Raw genomic sequence first — 23,176 nt, 5'->3', positions numbered from 1 at the left:
ACTATAAAAACTTTAGGTATATAGCTAAAGATGGCAGGCTAAGGCAAGAAGCTTGGTTAAATACAGTCCTTAAAAGCAATTTGAGGATAGGGGTGTCGCTCAGTGGTAACAGTGCTTGCTTAGCATGGTCACAGCCCAGTAAATCCTTAGTTTGGCAAAAACAAACACAAAAAAAACAGTATGGACAGAAGAAATTGAAAGCAGCCAGTGTAAGTCTAGCATTGGAATATGGACCAGCTGTCATATTTTCAGTTTGGTGAGAATGTAAAGTTGGTTGTGGTAGTTCTCATCTGATCCAAACACTTTGATGAGGTGAAGCTGGATTGAGAATTCAAAGCCAACCTGAAGCTATTTTCTCAAAAGTGAATGCTACTATAGGCAAGGCAAGTGTGAGCACATGTACAAAGTGCTTATTACAGAGACTTCAACAAATGAGCTTGTCCTCTCAACTGTTTAATTCAGCTTTTTGTAGAAACAGTATCCACAAAACAGCATTTTTCTGACAGTTGGATTCCTGTAACTGTTCGTGAAATCCCCTTTAGTAGCACTGCAAAATTCTTTTTTGGTTTGGGTTGGGGGTTTTTTGCCAGCCTAATAGTGTATGAATCTAGATCTGACACCTTCACACTTACATACATTCAGGCAAAACACCAATGCACATAAAATAAAAATAAATTATTAAAAAAAAAACTATTCTAAGGGCTGGAGAAATGGCTCACTCAGCAGTAAAGAGCACTTAGTGCTCTTGCAAAGAACTCAGGTTCAGTTTCTATCATCCATGCATACGGTGGCTCACAACCATCAATGCCTCTAGTCCTAGGGAATCCAAGCCCTCTCTGGCCTCCACAGGCTCCTGGACACAGGCAGTGCACAAAAAAAATAAATAAGGCTGGGCATGGTGATGCCTTCTTAATCCCAACTCAGGAAGCAGAGGCAGGGGGATCTCTGTGATTTGGAAGCCAGCCTGGCCTACATAGTTCCAGGTTTACACAGACCTGTCTCAAAAACAAAATTTTAAAACAGCAGATGGGGGTGGGGAGATGCATGCCATGAGTTCCAGGCCAACCTGGTCTACAAAGCAAGTTCTAGGACAGCCAAAGGCTACACAAAGAAACCCTGTCTTGAAAAACAAATTCAAAAGGGTAACAACAAAACAAGCTCTCTGCTTCCTGTATGGATTAAAATGTGATCAGCAGCTTCCTTCTACTAACATGTTCCTCATGCCTTTCTGCCATGATGGACTCTCTCCCTTTGGAACTGTGAATCAAAATAATAAATGATTTCTTCCTGGAAAAAAGAAAAATAGAAACTGTTCTCTCTCTCTCTTACTTTTTTTCCATCATTATCTCTGGCTTGCATCTAACCCATACATTGCTCTCAGTAGTCCACTGTAAGGAGCTATAATGACTCCTTGGTACTGCTGTTGGTCATTCAACAAAAGCAGTTAGCTTCTTGAGATTTTCTCCTCTGCTTTCCAGGTAGAGCTTCCAGGCAGGAAACAAGTGAATACACACCTTGTCCCTAGAAGACTATATTTCTGCTCATTTTTTTCATGTGTGTTTATGGGTGGAGGCCTACGATTGGTGTCAGATCTTCCTCATCTGGTCTTCTCTCTTCTTTTGAGGCATGGTCAGTCATTAAAACAACAGCTAACTGACCAGCTTAATCCAGGGATCCTGTCTCTGTCTTGAGACTAGAATTTTAGGTGGACTTCCACATCTACCCAACATCCACTTGATTTCTTAGAATCCAAATCTAGTCCTCTTGATTGCACAAACTCCACAGACTCATACTCTAAGAAAAAACAAAACAAAAAAAAAAAAATAAGGTTTATCCCAGTCTACCCTTGAGCTCCTGATCCTCCTCTGTCAGTGTTCCAAATGCTCAGATTATAGGCCTGCGCCAGTTGGCTCACATCCATTTATTCTGGTGCACGGAACATAAGGAATATATTAGTGTTCATCAGATTTCCTGCCTAAAGTGTGCTAGACATGTAATACAACAGTATAAGAAGGGATCAATAATACTTTGTATAGAGTAATAGAGGAAACGAGAAACTAAGAATTATATGGTCAAATTCAAAGGTAAGATTAGATATAAGAGCTAAGGGGCACCAAAGGTAGGAAGAAAACAAGACAGGAAGGAAGGCTTCCTGGAGGAAGTAAAGTTTGTAAGTAGAGTTCAAGAGATTTCTAGCATACCCAACAGAAGGATACATCACTCACAGAGGCTTTAGAAGAAATAAACTGAAGAGGTAAGTATAATGAGTTTGGACTAGATTTGATAAAATTAGTATTTTTCATAGACAGTTTAGAGGCAATGAAGTTAAACCGAAGGATTTCAGAATCAGCAGCACAATGGGTGGTGACTGAAGTGCTGGGGTTGGACATGTGCTTTCCGGGGAACTGCTGCAGAGTTGAGCGAGGGGCAGTCGGAGTAAGGCCACAACGGGGATTTAAGTAGTAGGGCCAGATTACTGGGGAAATAGAGGGCTGGAGAGGTGGCAGTGGCTAAGAGCACTTTACTGCCCCTGCAGAGCCCTGGGTTCGGTTCCCAGCACCCATGTGGTAGCTCACAACTGTCTGCAACTCTGCAAGGGGATCCAGCACCCTCTTCTGGCCTCGAATGCAAGGGCACATACATACATGCAGACTAAAACATATAAAAATCAATTGTTAAAGACAGAAACAATGTAATAAATGTGGGAGTTTGGAGAGATGGCTTAGTGCTTAAGAACACTTAAGGCTCTTTCAGAGAACGAATTCAATTCCTAAGACCTACAAGGCAGCTGGAAACCTGTTCTAACTCCAGTCCCAGGAGATCCAACAACCCCTTCTGGCCTACTCAGGCACTGTATGGACAAACAGTACACAGACATACATGCAGGCAAAACGTCCATACACACAGAATAAAAATAAAATGTAATAAGCATGAAACCACGGAGATGTCCCTTGCAGTTCCTGAACTGGTGGGAATAGGGAACCCAAGCTAGACTACCAGAAAGATGAGACTTCAAGTGACACTTGCAGTAGGGGGGACCACCTATTCCAGCCAGACACCAAGGATTTCTCTAAGGGGAAACTCTTACCTAATTTTACTCCTCTTTAGTCTGGAGCCAGCGCTTATCCATTTTATTTGACTCATCCACGTCTCTCAAAATCTTAATGAATTTTCAGTTTGCTTTACATTTCAGGAAGAGGCCCCAGCGTGACAGGTTTTGTTTTTGTTTTCTCACAACCTGCGGCACCTTTCGCTTACTCCGCTGTCCACCGTGCCCGCTCACAGCGAGGCTTGCCTAGGAAACCTTGCCTTCCAGCACAGCAGTCTTCTTTCCTAAATAGGTGGCATTCTCTGTGGGCCAGGAAGGGGCAGAAGCAAACCAGGGTGGGTCTGGTGTTTCAAAACAATGGGGGCACGGCAGCTGGCCTGGGGCGGTGGCGGGCTGGGGGTGGGAGGTGGCCAGAGGGAGTCTGCAGGAGGCATGGAGGATACAAAGCAGATAGGTAAGGAGAAAGTCTGACAGATTCTGACTTGGGCTGAATGAGAAGTCTGGAAGGGTTTGAAACAGCAGCGATCAATCCACAGAGGCCACGTGCCCAGAAGCTGTCAGCGTTGAGGAGGACACGGCAACAGAGGCGGGAGGTGCCTACCCAAGAAAGGGGAAGGTCGCCTCGAGAAGTCCAGCCCCTCCGGTCTCCTTAGGCCGTTTACATGCGCCCCACCTAGGATTCCTAGACAGCATACCACCCCGCTCTCCGACAACCCTAGGCTGTCTTCGTCCATCCCCAGGGACTGTATACATACCACCCTACCCCGACACACCCACGCTGCGTTGGTCGCACCCCACCCGGTACCACCAGAGTACCCCATTCACGTCCCGTCCCACACCCGGACTTAGACTCGCCCAGCGTTTCGCGCAGGCGCGAGGAGGCGTGGCATGGCGGCCCTGGTCCCGCCCCCGGCCTATAAAGCTCAAGGAAGTTTCACCTCAGTTGCAGACTGTGCGGGGCTGGCAGCTGGCGGAGAGCGGAGCGGCAGGATGAGCGCAGGTTCGGACCCCGTGGTCATCGTCTCGGCGGCGCGGACTGCCATAGGTGAGTGTCCCGCTCCCCAACAGGTGCTCAAAGAACCGGGTTCGCGGAACGGGGAGGGGCGATCGGCCCGAGACTCCCCAGCCCGGTGCCCGGCGCCTCACTCGCGGCCCTGCCCCTCGTGCTGCGATTGGTTGCTCGCAGTAGAGCCACCGCTCTGCCGGCTCACCGATTGGCTGGCTTTCGGGTGCGTTCTCTCTCCCGGTCGCTGATTGGTCCGCTCAGCGAAGCGCCATCGGTCGTGCTGTGGTGGCGGGGTGGGAGGGCCGGGAGCTAGCAGGGGCTCCGGGCAGGCTTGGCATTGTCCTGGAAGTCCCCGTCGCCTTTGCCCGCCTCGGCGCCGGCCGTTTCTGTTTAAAAAGCATGCTCCTCCATCCGCTGCCTCGGTGGTTCTAAATGTGCTCTCGGTTCAGATTCCTTCCCTCTTCACTGTCCCGTTATAGGCTCCTTCAATGGTGCCCTGTCCACTGTGCCTGTCCACGACCTGGGGACAACTGTCATCAAAGAAGTCCTGCAGAGAGCCAAGGTGGCTCCAGAAGAGGTGTCCGAGGTCATATTTGGACACGTTTTGGCGGCAGGTAACTCCAGTAATCCAGGAGAGGTCAGGTTCATTAGGCCACTCATTTGCACGCGAGCACAGCACCACCACCATACATTTCTTTGCGTAGGGTGCCCTCTGCTAGAATTCGTCCTGTCCCACCTCCTTTCTCTAGCTGAAGTCACAGCTTCTTTACAAGCTTTTTCCCCCGGAGTGCTCCTAGACCACTTACCTCTACTGTCTTCGCGCTGTTAGAAGCAGGGCCGGCCTGACGCATAGGAGAGTATGCACAGTCTTCCACAGACCCCTAAAAGATCACACAGTCGGTCTTTACCTTTGGAGGGGGCTGCACTGTGCCAGGGCTGCGAGGGTGGCTGCAGCAGAACAGGTATACCCTAGTCCACTTGTCATGAGATGGGTTGTTCTTCACTCGCGGGGACTTGGTCACTGCCTGGAGGAAGACAGGAGAGTCTGAGAATGCCTCCATCTTACCTCTACTTCCTGATTGTAGACCGGTGACCACCGACCGCTTCACGCTGATACTTGGTTTGGGGCCTTGTAGCTCAGTGATGGAAGTGTGTAGTTAGTGTGTGCATGTGGTGGTGAGTTCACTCTCCTGCCCTCCCCTACGCTCACCGCACATACATTTGAATCAACTGAGGAGAAAATTGTTAATATTCAAAACCAACTTCTGTTCTTCACTGTGATGCCATCTGTGTGTGGGCAGCTTGAATATTCCATATTTGCAACACTTGGGGCCAGAGTTGTTTTGATTTCAGATCCCCGCCCCCCAAAACTTCTAACATTTGTATATCTAAAGTGAAGTATCATTGTTATCCAACTTGGTGTCTCAATCTTTATCTCAAGAAGCCAGGCTCAGCCAGTTGTCCTTGATGAGCTGGGTGAAATAGCGACAGTGTTAGTAAATGGCAGAAAAGGGAGATTTATTTAATTTGGTTAAACTGGGAAGAGATCCAGTGACTCCCTCATGTCTCTCTTCACAGTCCAGAACTGAGATTGAACTGTAAACAGAGGGTTGGAGGCCTGCACTTCTAAACTGTCTAGTCATTTTATGGCCTCATCGACCACTGACCCACTGTCTGTGTCTCTCCATCAAGGTGGTCTGAGAAGTTGTCAGAGTGTGTAAAATCTTTTTTCCTTGGTGAAAATATCCCCCTCTACTGGGTACCAGGCTTCAACTTCTTCCTTCTCCCAGAAATATTCCTAGGGGACTTCCAGTTTGGGGGGGCTGGGGGTCATTATTTGAATAGTCTCAGATTAAGCAACCCAAGTGTCTCTAAAGAATATCCTTATCTCTTAGAGGCTAAAGAGATCTCTCAGTTGTTAAGAGCAGTTACTGCTCTTGTAGAGGACCCAGGTTCGGTTCCTAGCACCCTGTTGGATACTTATGCCCCCCTCACTCTTCCAGGGAATCCAGCACCCTCTTTGTCCTTCATAAGTAAGTACTAGGCACCCTCATACATATATACATTCATTTAGGCAAAACATTCATACACAAAATAAATAAATCTTTAGAGGGTGTGGGTGTGGGTGTGGGTGGGTGTCTTCATCTATTCAAGGATGGTTATGTCCTGGCTGGAACCCAATTCTGAGTAGAAAATTTTAGTGCATATATTTATGTAAAGTATATATATTAACCCTATATACATAGAGTGAATGGTATAAAGAAAAAAGGCTTATGATTTTGTGCATGAAGTACATTTAGTATGTCCCATCTATAGAGACACACTTCTGGTCTTGAATTCTGACCAAGTTATTATGAGTCAAACTGTGTGTTGACTTTGAGCAGACATGTGAGGGCTCATGCGGTGGCATTGCAGCATCTAAAAGTTTTCTGTTGCCTGGCTTGGTGGTCTGTGAATATAACCTCAGCACTCTGAGGCCTTACCGTGAGATTAAGACCAGCCTGAGCTCTTAGCAAGATTTCTTCATAGAAGGAAAGACTGGAAAGGCTGGGGATGTTGTAGACCATTTGTCTGATGCACAAAGCTACTGAAAAAAGAAAAAAATTAAGATGTTTCACAGTGAGATTCTTAAAGTACCAATATTTGACATGTATTTAAGTTTTGGTTTTATAGTTCACCTTTCTCATTTCTTTCTTTTTTGTTATTGTTATCTTATTTTGTTTTATTTTGAAGATAGGGTTTTTCTGTGTAGCCTTGGCTGTCCTGGAACTCGCTCTGTAGACCAGGCCAGTCTCAAACTCTGAGATCTGCCTACTTCTCCCTCCCAAGTGCTGGGGTTAAAGATGTACAGCACCACCCCCCAGCTTCTTCTTTAAAAAAAAAAATTTACTTTTTTATGTATATGGGTATTTTGTCTACATGTATATCTATACACTGTATGCATTTGTGGAAGAAGAATAGAAGAAGGCATTGGATCCCCTGAGACTGTAGTTACAGACAGTTGTAAGCTAATATGTGGGTGCTTAAAATCAAACCAAGGTTCTCTGGAAGAGAAGCCAGCACTCTTAACCACTAAACTATCTCTCCAGCCTCATTTCTTTCTTTGAACACACACACATATCAGATTCCCTGAAGGTGGCATTATAGGCAGCTGTGTGTGGCCTGATGTGGGTGTGGGACTCACACTCAGGTCCTGTAAATGAACAGTACTGAACTACAACACTATTTTAGAAGCTAGGGATAAATACCGTCAATGTCAGGTCTCTGTCATGCTGCTCATATTCTGCTAAATTAGCATTATCATATTTAGTACTCACTTCTAACCCTAAGTTCCTTGAGAATGGGAAGTGTGTGTGTTTGTGTGAAGTTATTTGCTTAAACATTTACACCACTTATTGTTTAAAGAACAGGTCCCTTATGTAATAGCTTTATTGAATGGTATCTTATTAGTTTAATTTAGACTTCTTTAATTTTTAATTTCTGAGGCACTATCTTACACTGTAGCCCTGGCTGCCTTTGAACATGTGCAATCCTTGAGGCAAATCTCTTATCTTTAACTTTGAGTCCTTGGTTTACAGGCATGAGCTCCCACTCAGGGCCAGAAAACTTTCCAATGACCTGGCTTATCTTGAACTCAGATATCCACCTCCCGTTGCCTCCTGAGGGCAACAATTAAAGACATGAATAATTATATATGTTTTTCACTTTTAACCAAACTTCAGACTAATGCTAGTAATTAATAGAATTTCTATGTTTTTGAAAGTATCCCATTGGTTAGTATTTTTCCAGCAAATACACTAAGGAAAGGTCTTAGATGGGCTGTATCTGGAATTTGCAAGGGAGGGAACCACTCTTTGCCACTTATCATACAGTGACAGATAATGTGGTTGATATTATTTCAGGGTTTTGACTCCATCGATTTTCTGCTACATTTAAGGAAGTGGAATTTTTATTTGTTTGTTTGTTTGCTTGTTGGTTTGTTTGTTTTGCTGAAGGAAATCTCAGGGGAACTATTGGTTTTAATTTTGTTGTATGTACTTAATTTATTTTTTACTTTCTGTACTATATAGTACAGACTAGCCTGGAACTCATAATGTACTTCCGACTGCCTTTGAATAGACCATTAGGCTCACACTGGTCTCAAACTTACTGTGATCCTTCTGCTTCAGCTTACAAAATGCTAGGAAAGTGGGTATGAGCTGCCACACCAGCATGGCTTAGTCCATAGCCTTTATGCATAGATATCCTCTGTAAGTAACCCCCTTTTCTCCTAGGTGTCTTATGCTATGAACCAGGAGCAGAACCCTCCACATGTCAGAATTATGCCTTTTGTTCACAGGCAGTAAACTAGCTGGCTGCTACCCTTGGTCTTAATAAGTTTCTTGCCAACTAGGAGAAAAAGTCAAGCTCAAATGAAGATCGTAAGGTTCAGTCTTAGGTACTGGGAACTTGTTTGTGGAGGAGGAAGCTTCTCTCTGAAAAACACCTAGGAATTGCACAGGGTGGCATCTGTCCCAGGTTTAGAATGGCAGGCAGAGAGTGAATCAGGCGAGGTTGCTGCTGGCCTGAAGGCATGCTGAGTGGCAGACATCTCCTTGCACTGAGCCCACACTTGATCCCTGGCCTCTTACCCTTCTCCAATTGCTCAGAGGCTTCTGTGTTCCTTGTTGCAGGCTGTGGGCAGAATCCTACTCGACAAGCCAGTGTGGGTGCAGGGATCCCCTACTCAGTTCCAGCATGGAGCTGCCAGATGATCTGTGGCTCCGGCCTGAAAGCCGTGTGCCTTGCAGCCCAGTCCATAGCCATGGGGGACTCCAGCATTGTGGTTGCCGGAGGCATGGAGAACATGAGCAAGGTAAGTGAGAGGCGCTGCTCACCATCCTGACCGCCCAGAGGACATGTCCTGCTGAGGGTGGGTGAGAAATGCTATTTGAAGATGAGCCTATTGGCCAGGCAGCCAGAGCAGAATAACTAAGCTGTTGTTCCTGAAGCAGACAGTGTTTTCTGCAATGAACCCACAAGGTTAGTTGGTTGCTCTCCCTGCTTACCATGTAGCTGAAGCTCGCTAGGACTTGCTATGTAGGCTAGCCCAGCCTTAAGTGCTTGCCCCTCCTGCTCTGCCTGCTGAGTGCTAAGATTACAATCATGTGCCACCATGCCCAGCAAACCCTTCTTTTAAATTTTTGGATATTTTTCAAGTATTCAAAACTTCTTAAAGTTGTCTTTCATATAATTTTTAAAGTTTGAGAGAGTTAGTTTTTATCATGCCTAAAGGGTTAATCAACATGTCCATTACAACAAATTCATTTTGAGAACACTAGAAAGGTAAAGGATCCAGTGTGTGCTGGTGCATGCCTTTAATCCCAGCACTCTGGGAGGCAGAGGCAGGTGGATCTCTGGGATTCAAGGCCAGCCTGGTCTACAAAGCGAGTCCAGTACAGCCAAGACTACACTGAGAAATCCTGTCTTGAACTGCCCCCCCCCAAAAAAAAAGAAAAAGAAAAGAAAGGTAAAGAATAATTAATTCTACAGTCAACTGACTAACTTCATCCTTTGAAAGTTGACACCAAGGTCATTAAAGCCACCTGAGTCATCCAGATTTATAATTCAGCTCTCTACTTATTATCAAAAAATAAAAACTAAATAGGGCAATAAAGTAGCCCTCTCAGATAAGTTTCTGAGTAATGTTCCTGCTTACGTCTCCACATTTTGCACTTGAAATGCTATCAAGTTTTTCACTTCATGTGATGAAGTTTCCCATCATGCACTATTACAATTCTCCACTTAAAAAAAAAAAAAGTGGGGTGCTAGAGAGATGGCTTAGTGGTTAAGAGCACTGTCTGCTCTTCCAGAGGTCCTGAGTTCAATTGCCAGCAACTCACAACCATCTATACTGGAATCTGATGTCCCCTTCTGGCATGCAGGCGTACATGCATATAGAACACTCATCTACATTGAATACATACATACATACATACATACATACATACATAAAATATAGGTGGGGTGTGATTGTATACATGCAGATAGAGCACTCATCTATATTAACACATAAATAAATGAGGTACAGGTGGGGTGTGGTTGTACATACCTTTAATCTCAACTCTTGGGAGGCAGAGCCAGGCTGAGTTTCAGGTGAGCCTGCTCTACAGAGCAAGTTCCAAGACTGCAATGGCTACACTGATAAACCCTGTGTCAAAGATAATAATTAATAATAATGATAGTAATAATAATAAGCAATTACCTATATTACTGGGATGGGCACATGCCCCCTGCACCCGGGGGAAGGTCAGAGTAGACTCTTACTGGGTAGAGTCTCCCCTTCCTACAGGTGGGGATTGAACTCAGGTCATCAGACTTGCTGCAAGTGCTGTATGTACTAAACCATCTCACCAATGCCACCTTTCTTTTTCTTCTTTTCATTTATTTATTTATTTAGCTGTTCTTTTGTTTGTTGAGACAGGGCTTCTCTGTGTCCAAGAGATCCACCTGCTCACGCTGGGATCACAGGTGTGCGCCACTCTGACTGGCTTTACTTAGCTTTTCGATACAGGACTTTTCTGTGTAGCTCTGGTTGTCCTGGAAATCTCTGTATCTCTGTAACTCTCAGATCTGCCTGTCTCTGTCTCCTGAGTGCTGGGATCAAAGCTATACACAACCATACTCTACTTCCCCATCCCAAGTGTACACAGTATCTTCGACTGGCCTGGAACTCCCTTTTTTTTTTTTTTTTTTTTTTTTTTTTTGTAGAGGTGAATCTAAATGTTCTTGAACAGAGTAGGACAGTGGGAATGTAAGCCCTCTGTTTAGAATTTCTAGTTGATACTCAGAACTTCTAGAGAGAATGCCCACAGCTGAAAGGATTAGGGCAACAGAGCTCAAACAAATCAGGTAGGATTCTGCAAACTGGGAACATCCTGTTCCTACACGCAGCTCATTAGTCCAGGGTCCAGCTCATTCCTAGAAGTGTTCTTCTGACTTTTGACCTGGAGCTGGAGCTCAGAAGAGTCCACATTTGAATAATCCAGACCACTTCAGATCTCAGACCAGAGGGAAGCAAGAGACAGGCAAGCTTGGTTTTGACAAGCTTGGTTTTGACTCTTCCCTGTGAGGAAGAGTCAGGTCAAAGGCTGCCACTTACCCCTCTGGTCAAAGCCCTTGGGGAGACCACAGGATCTAGGGCTCTCCTAGAGGGCAGAACATGTAAAAGCCTCCTGTGGTGAGGTATGCCAGTCCCTACTGATCAGGAGCTGAGGTGGAGAAGCACGTGAGCGTGAAGCTGAAACCCACCTAGATCACATAGCAAGACCTTGTCTTAAAAACCAAAAGAAAGAACATAGCCAAGGATCATGGAGAGCTGGCCTCTAGAGGAAGCTCACCATCCCTGTCTGTCTCAGCAAGTGCTGTCCTTTAAGCAGACACTGCAGAGCAATAGTATCTTCTTCTTGTGCTCAAGGTCTGACCTTGGAATTCACTGGTCAGAGACCTAGTGAGCTCAGCCACTGCAAAGCTCAGGAGGAGGCGGGCTGAAGGTCACAAGTGAATGGAGTCCTTCTGGTTACACGTACTAACATCCAGTCCTGCATAGAGGGCTGCTATGTGTGGTCACACAAGCCAATATGGTGTCAGTGCTGACATGACAGGTGGGAATACTGATGTCCAGAGCCACCACTTAGATGCATGGCTTAATTTACACACAAAATTATGAGTTTAATTCTGTCATTTCCTTTTTGTTCTTTTTAAGTGTGTGTGTGTGTGTGTGTGTGTGTGTGTGTGTGTGTGTGTGATGTGGACATAACTGCAAGTACACCTTGGAGGCCAGAGGTAATAGGTTTCCTGAGCTGAAGGATCAGATCCTTGTGAGCCAGCTGGAAACCAAACTTAGAACTCTGCAAGAGCTGTACATGCGCTTAACCACCAAGCCATCTCTCCAGCTACTAATTATGTCATTTTCATTCACAGATAATATTGTGCTTTGATTAACTATTTCCATTATATTCTGGCTGCTTTTGAATTGCTGGAAGTTAAAAATACCTTCTACTCAGAAACCCTCCTGTCAGTTCATTTTGCAACCTGACTGTTCTCCCTTTGACTATTATGTCTCCTAACAAATAGACACTAGATGTGCTAGAGCAGCAGGTCAGTGGTGAAGAGCTTGTTCCGTTCTTGCAGAGGACCCCAGTTCAGTTCCTAGCATCCTTGTGCCTCACAACTGCCTGTTACCAGCTCCAGGTCCTTCAGAACCCTCTGGTCTCTTTGGGCATGCACTAAGGTGGTGCGTGAAAACTCAGACAGGCTCACAGACATAACATTTTTCAGACGCGAGTATAGGAGTTAGGTTTTTATGCCATCCCCTTAGGTAACATTTGTCTGTCTAGAAGGAAAAAATAGAATCATAAGGAATTAAGACACAGAATGGGTAGGTTTGAGGGAGAAAGGGAAATGGGTAAGTTATAAAGGAGTAGATTGCTAAGAGAAGGCAGGTGGGATTGTTTGCTAATGCCAAGAGGTTTCAGGCCCTGACCTGGGAAGAGCAGGTGCTGGGGAGAAGGGCTTGATGGATAATAAAGAGGGAGGAAGTACTAGCCAGACCGTTCTGAAACTTAGGGGGATCCTGAGAGGACAAGTGACAGCGAGGTCTAAATCTCCTCTTCCTTCCTGTTTGCAGGCCCCTCACTTGGCTCACCTGAGAACAGGAGTCAGGGTGGGTGAGGTGCCGCTAGCTGACAGCATACTCTGTGACGGTCTCACAGATGCATTTCACAACTATCATATGGGCATCACAGGTAAGGCTGATGTGGCTACAAACACTAGCTTCAAAAAGGTTGACACGAACATGTGACAGCGAGTCTGACTGCAGAGTCTCTGGGTCTGCAGGCCATCTGGCTGCCATACTGTTGCGCATCTGTTTTGGACAAGAAGCTGAGGCATACAGTAGCACCCAGAGATCCTGGGCTGTGTGTGGTGCCGGGTGCTTCATGGGGCTTTCCTAAATGGCTTGTGGTCTCCTTTTGACCTGATGCAGAAAGCTTGTCATAATTGTGTCATTGATCAGAATAGGACTTTGGTGACTGGACCTTGTACACAGGCAAGGTGAGGTCATGCCTTCCACATGTTTGTAACTTACTCATTTTATCCTTAAAGTTCTCTATAGTGCCAGATTGAAAAAGTTATCCGGGAGAGGAGTTTGAGCCAGAACAGCTGGGTTGAACCAGCCAGCTGTGAGCTCAAAAAGAAGAAGAAAGGGAGAGCTTATTAAGCAGTATGTCTGAGAGGCTGAAAACATTGTAGGCCTAGGTTAGCAGACAGAGCCAGTAAGCCTCCGAGACAACAACTGAAACAGAATAAAAGTGACTTTTACAGGCTTACTCTTGAGTCTTATTGCAACAAAAGGTAAAGTTTGAAGAGAGACAGAAAACTGCTGTAGTTCTCTCCCTCTGCCATGTTCACCCTAGGGGACAAACTCAAGTCATCATGCTTGCCAGTAGCCATCTTTGTCCTGTGAGTCATCCACAGAAGGAAAGGGCTGGGACTTCTTTCCCTTAGAAGGTTTATAAGGGAGATGGGGAGTAAATTAGACAGAAGCATCAATGGTGACTCTGGATACAGATTTCTAGAGTTTACAGACATAGAAAGGGAAACAGGCCTAAGTGAGTCACTTGAGCCACCACAACCCAGCTCATGAATATGCTGTTTTTGCCTTTTCTTCTCAGCTGAAAATGTAGCCAAAAAATGGCAAGTGAGTAGAGAGGCCCAGGACAAGGTTGCAGTTCTGTCCCAGAACAGAGCAGAGCATGCGCAGAAAGCTGGCTACTTTGACAAGGAGATTGTGCCAGTGCTGGTGTCTTCCAGAAAAGGTGAGTATGGAGACCACAGTTAATCCTCTGCCTGTCTGCATGAGTGACACCGCAAGGATGGTATGTAGGGCTGTTGGTAAATGTTGGTCTTTACAGGTAGTAAAGGTGTAGGATGTAGGAGGGTAGGTGGTGATGTGTTGTGTTTTGAGACATGATCTTGCTGTGTAGCCGGGATGGCCTCCAAGTGGCAGGTGATCATCCTGCTTCTACCTGCTGAGTGTTGGGATTACAGGTGTGTACCACCACACCTGGCTATAAAATACTGTCTGCACAGGTACACAGGAAACTGTCATCTTCAGATTGTCCGGAGCTACAGTGTGCATCCTGGGGGTTTCATGAGAAGTGAGTGTCAGTTTATGGTTCTCAGAAAACACAACTCTGCTATGTGGTCCAAATAAAGCCTTTCCAGTAGCTCCCATGTGATTTGCAGAGGACACATCTTGTTAGCTTACTCACCATGATCTAAACTGGAATCTGCAGATAAATTCCCTTATCAGTAACTGACATTCAAGTCCAGCTCATAGAAGGTGGATGGCTCCACTTGTGACCCACTCAGGTGCAACCACCTAAATGCAATGAACCAAACCTACACCCATACAATACAAACAACTGCTGTCGTTGGAAAAGGCTGTGGATTTGAAACACAGGGAGACAGTGTCACAGAGTTCTCCAGGGGTTGCATACAGTCAGTCTAGGAATTTCCTTCTGGATGGAAGTGGGTAAATGTTAATAGACTTTTCTATCAAGTGTGAATCCCCTTGTTCCTGAGAAGTCTCCAGTGCCAGCACTCTGCCTTCTTTGTACTCATCCCAAGTAACTAGACTTACTCTTTGCAGGTGTTACTGAAGTGAAGATTGATGAGTTTCCTCGTCATGGGAGTAACATTGAAGCCATGGGCAAGCTAAAACCTTACTTTCTTACGGATGGAACAGGGACAGTCACCCCAGCTAATGCATCAGGTTTGATTTCTGAAGGGCATCGGGGGAAGCACCAAGTCTGGTGAGGTCTAGCAAGTAAATATTCCTTTACACAAAATGATTCCTAAAGCTGGGGATCGTTGCTAGTCCTGTATGCTTGGCTATTAATGTATACTGAATGAAGTCATTTGCTTTCTTGACATCTAGACTAAACATACAAGTAAAAAGAATAAAATTAACACTCTGAAGTTGTCTAGACAATGGTGGTGCACACCTTTAATCCTAGTACTCCGCGAGTTTCAAGCCAACATAGTCTACAGATCCAGGATAGCTAGGACTACACAAAGAAACACTGTCTCGAAAAACAAAACCTCTGAAGTTGCCAGGCATGGTGAGGCACTCCTTTATCTCAGCATTGCACCAGAGCTCTATGAGGTTGAGGCCAGCCTGGGCTACATAGGGAGTTCCATGCCAGCCAAGACTAAAGAGACCTTGTCTAGAAAGAGAGAGAAGACAGGGGGACTCTTGTAATATTGTATGGTCAATATCATATTCTAGGCTTGATCTTGACAATTTCTAAGTACATTATCTAGTCTGATGAATCACAGCAAATGGTTTTGCTAAGCTGTCAGCAGCTTAATGCTTTCAGGAGGAAATGGTGGCCCTGGGTCTGTGCCTGAAGTCAAGGAGTCCTGTAGAAACCGGTCACTTGTTTACAGGAATGAATGACGGTGCCGCTGCTGTGGTTCTCATGAAGAAGTCGAAAGCTGAGAGTCGAATGCTGAGACCTTTAGCACAAATAGTCTCCTGGTCACAAGCTGGTGTGGAGCCTTCCGTTATGGGAGTAGGACCGATTCCAGCCATAAAGCAAGCTGTGAGTCTTACTGTGTAGCCTTTAAGTTGTTTGTTTTTGTGTGACAGGGTAGCCTATGCTGCCTTCAAACTCAGGATGACCTTGAACAACCTTGAATTCCTGGGCTTTCAGCCTCTTCCTCCCGGCTCCTGAGACTACAGGTTTGCACCTGCACAGCTGTCCTCCTCATCCTTGCAGACCTGCTCCTTGGCTTTGTTGATGCGCTGAGGACAGCTGACCCATGGCTCTGCAGGAAGCACTCTTTAACCTCTCCATTCCCTTTCCCACTCTGAAGTATAAGGACACCTTGCTTTTGTTACTCCCCCAGGCTTCATGCCGTTTGCCTTTTATAGCATTGTCTTTGCAAGCCTTAAGTGAATTTATTTCTCTCCCTGACATTTGAGTCATATATTTGTGTATGTACTTGTGTCTTTGGGTTTATGTGAAGGCAGAGGACACATTGGCTATTATTCCATCTTAAACACAAAAAACCCACAGATATGAGGACTGGAGAGATGGCTCAGTGGTGAAGAGCATTGGCTGCTCTTCCAAAGGACCTGGGTTTGATTCCCAGCACCCAGACAGCAACTCACCACCATCGGTAACTCTGGTCCCAGTGGATCTCAGGCCCTCTTCTAAAATCCACAGGCACCAGGACGCATATATACAGGCAAAACACTCATACACAAAATAAAATGTAAAAAAAAAAAAAAAAACATTTATTCTTTAGTGAGTGAGTGTGTGTGTGTGTGTGTGTGTGTGTGTGTGTGTGTGTGCCTGGGAGCTTGGTTTTTTCCTCCTGAATAGACTAGAATTATCAGTCCTAAGGCCATTTTGTGCTTGGTAAGTAGCACACCTGGTTTTCCCTTTGTGTGACATTATTTGATCAGCTTATTGCTGACTTTGTCCCATTTCTCCACTTAAAACTGAATATAACATAAGATAGATAACATAGTAAGCTTGCTTAGTATAAGACATAGCCTGGGCTGAAGAGATGGCTCAGTGGTTAGGAATACTGGCTCCTTTTCCAGAGGTCCTGAGTTCAATTCCCAGCAACCACATGGTGGCTCACAGTCCGGATATCCATAACATGATCTGAAGCCCTCTTCTGGCATCCAGGCATATATATAGAGAGAGTGCCCATAAGTGTCAAATAAATAAATCTTAAGAAAAAGAAAAAAAAAAGACATAGCTGTGCAAGACATCCTGGCCACAGCTTTCCTATCTTTAGTTTATCGCCTCCTTGCCACCCGCTTTAGGACTCTGTAACTGAAGAACAGTGTGCTTGGTCCAGGGTGTGTGTGTGTGTGTGTAAGTGTGTAAGCAAGCTCGGTGCACATGTAGAAGTCAGAGGACAACTTGGAGCAGCTCCTGCCATCTACTGTGGACCTGGACAACTCAGGAGTAAGGCCTGACATCAAGTGTTTTTATTCTTTGAGGCAACCCACTGTACCCTTCCCCTGCAGCTTTTGATACAGTCTCTCACACTAGTCTGAAATTTTCCCAGGTAGTCTAGGCTGGGTGGCTGTCCAGCCACAGAGCTCTGCCATCTCAGCTGTGTGGTCATAGGTGCACCGGCAAGCCTCATGCTTTTATTTTTACATTGTGTTCTGGGCTTGACCTCAGGACTCTTGTACTTTGCCTACTAAGCTGTTTCTCCAGCCCCAGGTCAGGTTTTTTTTTCTTTTTCTTTTAAATGCATGGGAGTTTGCGTCTGTATATGTCTGCAAACCGTTTGTGTGCCATGGAGGTGTTGGATCCCCTAGCCTGGAGTTACACTATTAGGAGCCACCATGTGAGCGTGGGAGTCAAACATGGGTCCCCGGAGGACAGTTGAAGCTGAGCCACCTCTCCAGCCCGGAGTCCAGTGTGCTGTCACCTGCACGTAGGGCAGGGCAGTTCCTGCTTCCTACCTTAACGGATACTTTGGAGCGCATCCTTTTGGTTTCTAGGCTGGGCCTTGCCCTCTAGCTGTTTAAGGCCAGCCTTAAATGTAGACAGCGGCCCTGCCTGAGCTCTAAAGTGCTGCAGTCTCTGGTGTGTGTTGTCACATCTACCTAGAGAACACCATCTACCTTTTGAGTGGAGCCGGCTTCACTGAGGGAGAAGTTCGTCACGGGCTCCCACAGGAACAGCCCGTGCTGCAGTGGTTCCAGGTGGGGTAGCCCCGTGCTGGCTGATGGTAGCCCCTCCAGCCCTGGTTTACAGGCCCAGAAACCATGGCACACCTGCTTCCTAGTGGCAGTTTCCAAAAGGTGTATCTTTGAGGGGTGTATTCTGTATGTCTTGTCTTCGTTTTTAGTTATATGTGTGTGTGTGTGTGTGTGTGTGTGTATATGTGTGTGTGTGTGTATGTTTTTTATATATATATTTTTTTACATTAGTAGTGAAGAGTTTGACTCGGTTCATCTTCCCTGTAGGTTGCAAAGGCAGGCTGGTCCCTGGATGATGTTGATGTGTTTGAAATCAATGAAGCCTTTGCAGCGGTGTCTATTGCAATAGCTAAAGACCTTGGATTAAACCCCGAGAAGGTAAACAACATGGCGCCATGCTGTCTGTCAACCCGCTTGCATAATCCGTGTTTAAGGTTGGAAACAAACAACAAATGAGTTAATCTCCCAGGATTGGTCATCTTGGCAAGAGATGAACAAATACTAGTTAAGTTTCAGTTGACTTTTTTGTTGCTTTCATAGAAGGAAAAAAACAACCTGATCATGTTAGTTCACAGCGGAATGAATAGAACATTCTAGAAACAAGGAAGAACAGCAGGTGTCACACGGGCATTATTTATTCCTAAGGTTTACACTGAAAGCCAAGCTTGAAAGGGTGGTTTGCTAGAGTAGCACTGATAGAAAGATAAAACCAGGGTTTCAGCCTGTGCCCACAGAGAACTGACTCCAAGATCTTCTTCCCTGCAGGTCAACATGGATGGAGGAGCCATTGCCTTGGGCCACCCTCTGGGAGCATCTGGCTGTAGGATTCTGGTGACCTTGTTACACAGCCTGGAGAGAGTGGGTGGCACCCGCGGGGTCGCAGCCCTGTGCATTGGGGGTGGGATGGGGATAGCCATGTGTGTTCAGAGAGGATGATCTGCCCTGCAGACACCACCCTGGAACGGTTCTTGTCAGATCAGTGAGACACTAAATAGAATGTGAACTCAGAGGACCAAAGGGAGGACAGGAAGCCAGGTGCACAGCTTGCTGTACTTTAATGTGAGATACCCAAGGCCTTGCACCTGACACTGTTATAAATAAAAGGGAAATCCAATCAGTCATCAAGGGCTCCAGGGTGGATGGCATTTTTTTCTTTCTTTCTGTTTTTTTGTTTTGTTTTGTTTTGTTTTTGAAACAAAGTTTCTCTGTGTAGCCTTGGCTGTCCTGGACCTCACTCTGCACACTAGGCTGGCCTTGAATTCACAGAGATCCCCCTGCCTTTGCCTCGCTGGGTGCTGGGATTAAAGGCTATGCAGCACCACCACCTGGCTGTGAATGGCATTTTCATAACTTCCATGTTTCTCATCTTTGATTTTTGGGTCTCATTTTCTGCAATCATTGATTTTTGTTTGTTTGTTTTTGAGTCAGGGTCTCACCATGTGGCCTGAAGATCTTTTGTAGTCACACTGCCTTTGAGCTCCCAGAAATCCACCTGGCTGTGCCTCCTGAGTGCGTGCATTAAAGGCATGCACTATCAGGCCTGGCCCCAAATGATCCAGTCAAAGAATGGGGATTGTGGCTTCTGTTGCAGCCTCTTTACTTAACTATGGTTGCTTCAAATACCCCTGCTTGCTTGTTGTCTCGTGGGTTCCCATTGATCAAGACCAATCCTGTAATGGTGGAAATTGGATTCAATGACCTCTTTCAAACTGATGTGGTGGGGTATTCCAGCTATTCTAGTGTAGAAGACTGGGAGTTCTAACAAGTGTACCTCTGGGTTGGTCAGCAGGCAGCTTTGGTCTATTTCTTTCTGCTCTTGACTGAATGAGATGTTACCTGCTCCAAATTTCTGCTTTGACTTCCCCAAAATGATGAACTGTACCCTGGAATTGTGAACCAAATAAACCTTCCTCTCTTATGTTGCTTTTGTCAAGGAGTTTCATCATGACAGCAGAACTAATGCTAAAGCACAGGGATATATTAAGGACAGACAACTTGAACAGAAAAGCCATAGTTCGCAATATGTAACTGAGAGGTAGAAGCCAAGGACTCAAGGAGCAAAATACAGGTTGGGGGGTAGGTTGGGCAATCAGTTCATTTGTGAACGTTTCTAACAAGGCTGTGTGTTACTCGGATGAACCTGCCAGGAGGTAGTCACATGTGCAATGGAAATCATAAGCAAACTATAATAGAGATACAGATCCCAAAAGTCAGTTATTGAAGCCATGTGTCACGCCTACACCATTGATCAGGGATGGGCCAAATGCAGCTGCAGGTCCCTGAGTGGAGCAAAACTGCCTACCCAGGTGATGTCATGGCAGCTGTAGTCAGTGCAGTGCGTCCAAGACTACAGCCAGCATGGTGGGCACTAATGCGCAGAGCCAGTCGCCTCACCGCAGGGCCAGGCTACACCTCAGGAACGTGCTCTGCCTGGACCTCAGGAACTTGCAATACAATCATGCAAAGATCTAACAGAAACAAGCCAAGATTTTACTTATGTGAGTATGTGTGTTCCCGTGTTTATACATACACATTTGGAGACCAGGGGAGAGCATTATATCTCCTGGACCTGCAGTTGTAAGCCACCATGTGGATGCTAGGACTGAACCCAGGTCCTCTGTAAGAGCAAGTTCTCAAGCACTGAGCCATCTCTGTGGTGGGTTGGGCTGCATGTGGAGGAAAGGCTGCTCCTGAAACTAGAGGTTGCAGGTGGTTGTAACCTCTGCATGCTGGGAATTGAACTCCAATCCTAGAAGTTTAAGTAGAGAGGGTAGGCAACTAGGTTAAATAGTCACCACCACAATAGGTGCTGACTGAAGTGCTTCCCAGGGAGATGCTGCAGAGATGGGTTGGGGGCAGCCTGAGTGAGCCCACAACCGGGACTAAAGAGTGGCCACAGAGTAAGGGGAAAATGAAATGGAAAAAGCATGAAGATGCAGAAGCAAACTAAAATGGCTATCCTTTCAGCACACTGGGACTCCTACAGCCAGCCTGTGAGGAAAGTGGGGTTGGGAAGAACAGTCAGAGAAAGTCTGCAAAAGAAATGACACAAGGCATTATGGGAAATGAACTCAGGACCTCTGGAATTGCAGACAGTGCTCTTAATCTTAACTAATGAGCCATCTCTCCAGCCCCAATATTCTGTACCACTTGCCTGCCTGGGGCTGACAGAAGCCAGAAGAGGACATTGGGTTCCCTGGAACTGGAGTTACAGATGGTTGTGGTTGTGAGCTGCCATGTGGCTGCTGGGAATCAAACCCAAGAGTAGCCAGTACTCTTAACCATTGAGCCATCTCTTCAGCCTCTGAATATTCCATTTTTGGAAAGCTTCTTATTTTAGAATTTAAAACCCCCAACATGTTTTATATCTATTAAATACATAATAGATACAATTGAAATTATATATAATTGGCTGGAACCCACTTCTGTACGGAAATTTCATTTACTACACCTTACATATGTAGGCCGAAGGTTACAAAATGTTTATGATTTTGTACATGAAATAAATTGTGTGTGTCCCATGTAAAGGGGACAGGAGGCCTTTAACAATGAGCTAACCCTGTTATACAGCTACTTATTATTATTATTATTTATACACTACTCTGTCTGCATGTATGCATATACACCAGAAGAGGGCACCAGGTCTCATTATAGATAGTTATGAGCCACCATGTGGTTTCTGGGAATGAACTCAGGAGCTTTGGACGAGCAGGCAGTGCTTTTAACCGCTGATCCATCTCTCCAGCTACACCTGCATTTTGACTTCAACCTGACCTAGGAGGTCTACTGTGGCATCATTTCAGCATTCAGAAAGTTCCATATTGCTCAGCCTGGTGGTATGGGCTGCAACCCCAGCACTCTAGAAACCAAGAATTGAGCTTTGTGAGGTTGAGGCCAGCCTGAGCTACTAACAAGACCCTTTGTCAAAGAAGAAAAGAAAGAACAGAAGGCCAAGCAGTGGTGTCACACGCTTTTAATTCCACAGCACTAGGGAGACAGAAGCAGGTGGATCTCTGTGAGTTCTAGGCCAGCATGGCCTACAGAGTGAACTCCAGGGCAGCCAGAGCTGTTACCCAGAGAAACGCTGTCTTGGAAAACAAAAACAAAAACAAAACAAAAAAGGACAGAAAGAGGGAGAGAAAGTCTGGGCTGACATTGTAGAGAGCTTTCCCAGTATGCACAGAGCCATTGAGTTTAATCCCTAGCACTGTAAGAAAAAGAAAGGTTCATATTTTGGAACATTGCTGATTTTGAGAATATGAATGCTTACTTAACCTCTATTTTCTTATGTTCTTTTTTATTTATTTATTTTTTTTTTGTAGTTTGTCTTTGATATTTTTTTCTTGTTAAAATTTTTAAATCAGGGCTAAAGAGATGGCTCAGAGGTTAAGAACACTTGCTTAACGCTTCCAGAGGTCCTGAAGTTTAATTCCCAGCAACCACATGGTAGCTCATAACCATCTATAGTGAGATCTGGTGTGCAGGCAGGATGTTATATAAATAATAAATAAATCTTTAAAAATGTTTAATCACCTTTATTTATTTATTTATTTATTTATTCATTTTTTTGAAGGGCACTGCAGTGCGTGTATGTTGGGGTGGAAGGACAACCCCTTCCCCCCACAATACAGGTCCTGGGCCATACTCAATGGCCAGTGCCTACACCCCATCAGCCATCTTTAAAGCATTTGATTTTGTTGTTGTTGAACCCCCTGTAGCACTGGGGACCCCAAACGTGATGTGTGTCTAGGATGGTGACCTCATTCTCTCTTTTTTTTTTTTTAAGATTTATTTATTATTTATACAACATTCTGCCTGCACACCAGATCTTACTCTAGATGGTTATGAGCCACCATGTGGTTGCTGGGAATTGAACTCAGGACCTTTGGAGGACAGTGACTGTTCTTAACCTCTGAGCCACCACTCCAGCCCAACCTCACTCTCTCAAGCTCTGATCCTTCTGCCTCCACTGCCCAATTCCTGGGATTTGGACAGTCACCATCACACCTGGCATAGGGGGCTTAAAGTCTTATTTGAACCACATCACTTTCTCTTGGCCCTCCAAGGTCTGACTGTGATGCTATCAGCCTGCCTGTAGTCAATCACACCCTCCTCCCTCCCTTCCCAGACCAGTGAGTCAAAGACTTTTTCATGTGTCAGAGGACATTTCGTCACTGATTTCTCTGTTACTTTTTCCACATCCCGCTGACTTCTATAGACTTCCTTACGTAATCATGACAAAACATGAGTGTTCACTAAGGACCTGTTAAGTTTATGTCTCATGAGCACTGTGCCAAGGGCTTCCCTTTCACTGCCTCACTTAACCCTAGGCTATGTGGAT

General features: G+C 45.4%; 1 protein-coding gene and 1 long non-coding RNA gene across 3 annotated transcripts; one reads left to right on the top strand and one right to left on the bottom strand.

Annotated features, from left to right (window-relative positions):
- Nucleotides 1–437: 437 nt before the first annotated feature.
- LOC132649525 (uncharacterized) lies at nt 438–10,274 on the bottom strand. 2 transcript variants are annotated; one of them, XR_009588004.1, is made up of 4 exons: nt 10,147–10,274; nt 6,539–6,639; nt 3,089–5,080; nt 438–1,794 (listed from the first exon to the last, which is right to left on the bottom strand). It is a non-coding gene; the product is annotated as an uncharacterized LOC132649525 (long non-coding RNA). The 2 variants fall into 2 exon arrangements; XR_009588003.1 differs by having other exon boundaries at nt 6,539–6,642; nt 10,147–10,269.
- Nucleotides 3,964–19,753, top strand: Acat2 (acetyl-CoA acetyltransferase 2). The gene is made up of 9 exons (XM_021635726.2): nt 3,964–4,094; nt 4,535–4,669; nt 8,729–8,910; nt 12,724–12,841; nt 13,769–13,912; nt 14,749–14,871; nt 15,549–15,703; nt 18,103–18,213; nt 18,601–19,753. The coding sequence occupies exons 1-9, from the start codon at nt 4,040–4,042 to the stop codon at nt 18,769–18,771; spliced, it is 1,194 nt and encodes a 397-aa protein (XP_021491401.1). The 5' UTR covers nt 3,964–4,039; the 3' UTR covers nt 18,772–19,753.
- The last annotated feature ends 3,423 nt before the right edge of the window (nt 19,754–23,176 follow it).

The sequence above is a fragment of the Meriones unguiculatus genome, chromosome 20, assembly GCF_030254825.1.
Source record: "Meriones unguiculatus strain TT.TT164.6M chromosome 20, Bangor_MerUng_6.1, whole genome shotgun sequence".
In the NCBI taxonomy this organism is placed as follows: Eukaryota; Metazoa; Chordata; class Mammalia; order Rodentia; family Muridae; genus Meriones; species Meriones unguiculatus.
This window is presented reverse-complemented; position numbering and strand designations above follow the sequence as displayed.

Coding starts and splice junctions, on each gene's coding strand:
- Acat2 (XM_021635726.2), top strand. CDS start 4,040: ATGAGCGCAGGTTCGGACCCCGTGGTCATCGTCTCGGCGGCGCGGACT. Junction 12,842..13,768: donor CTATCATATGGGCATCACAG/GTAAGGCTGATG, acceptor TTTTCTTCTCAG/CTGAAAATGTAGCCAAAAAA. Junction 18,214..18,600: donor TTGGATTAAACCCCGAGAAG/GTAAACAACATG, acceptor TCTTCCCTGCAG/GTCAACATGGATGGAGGAGC.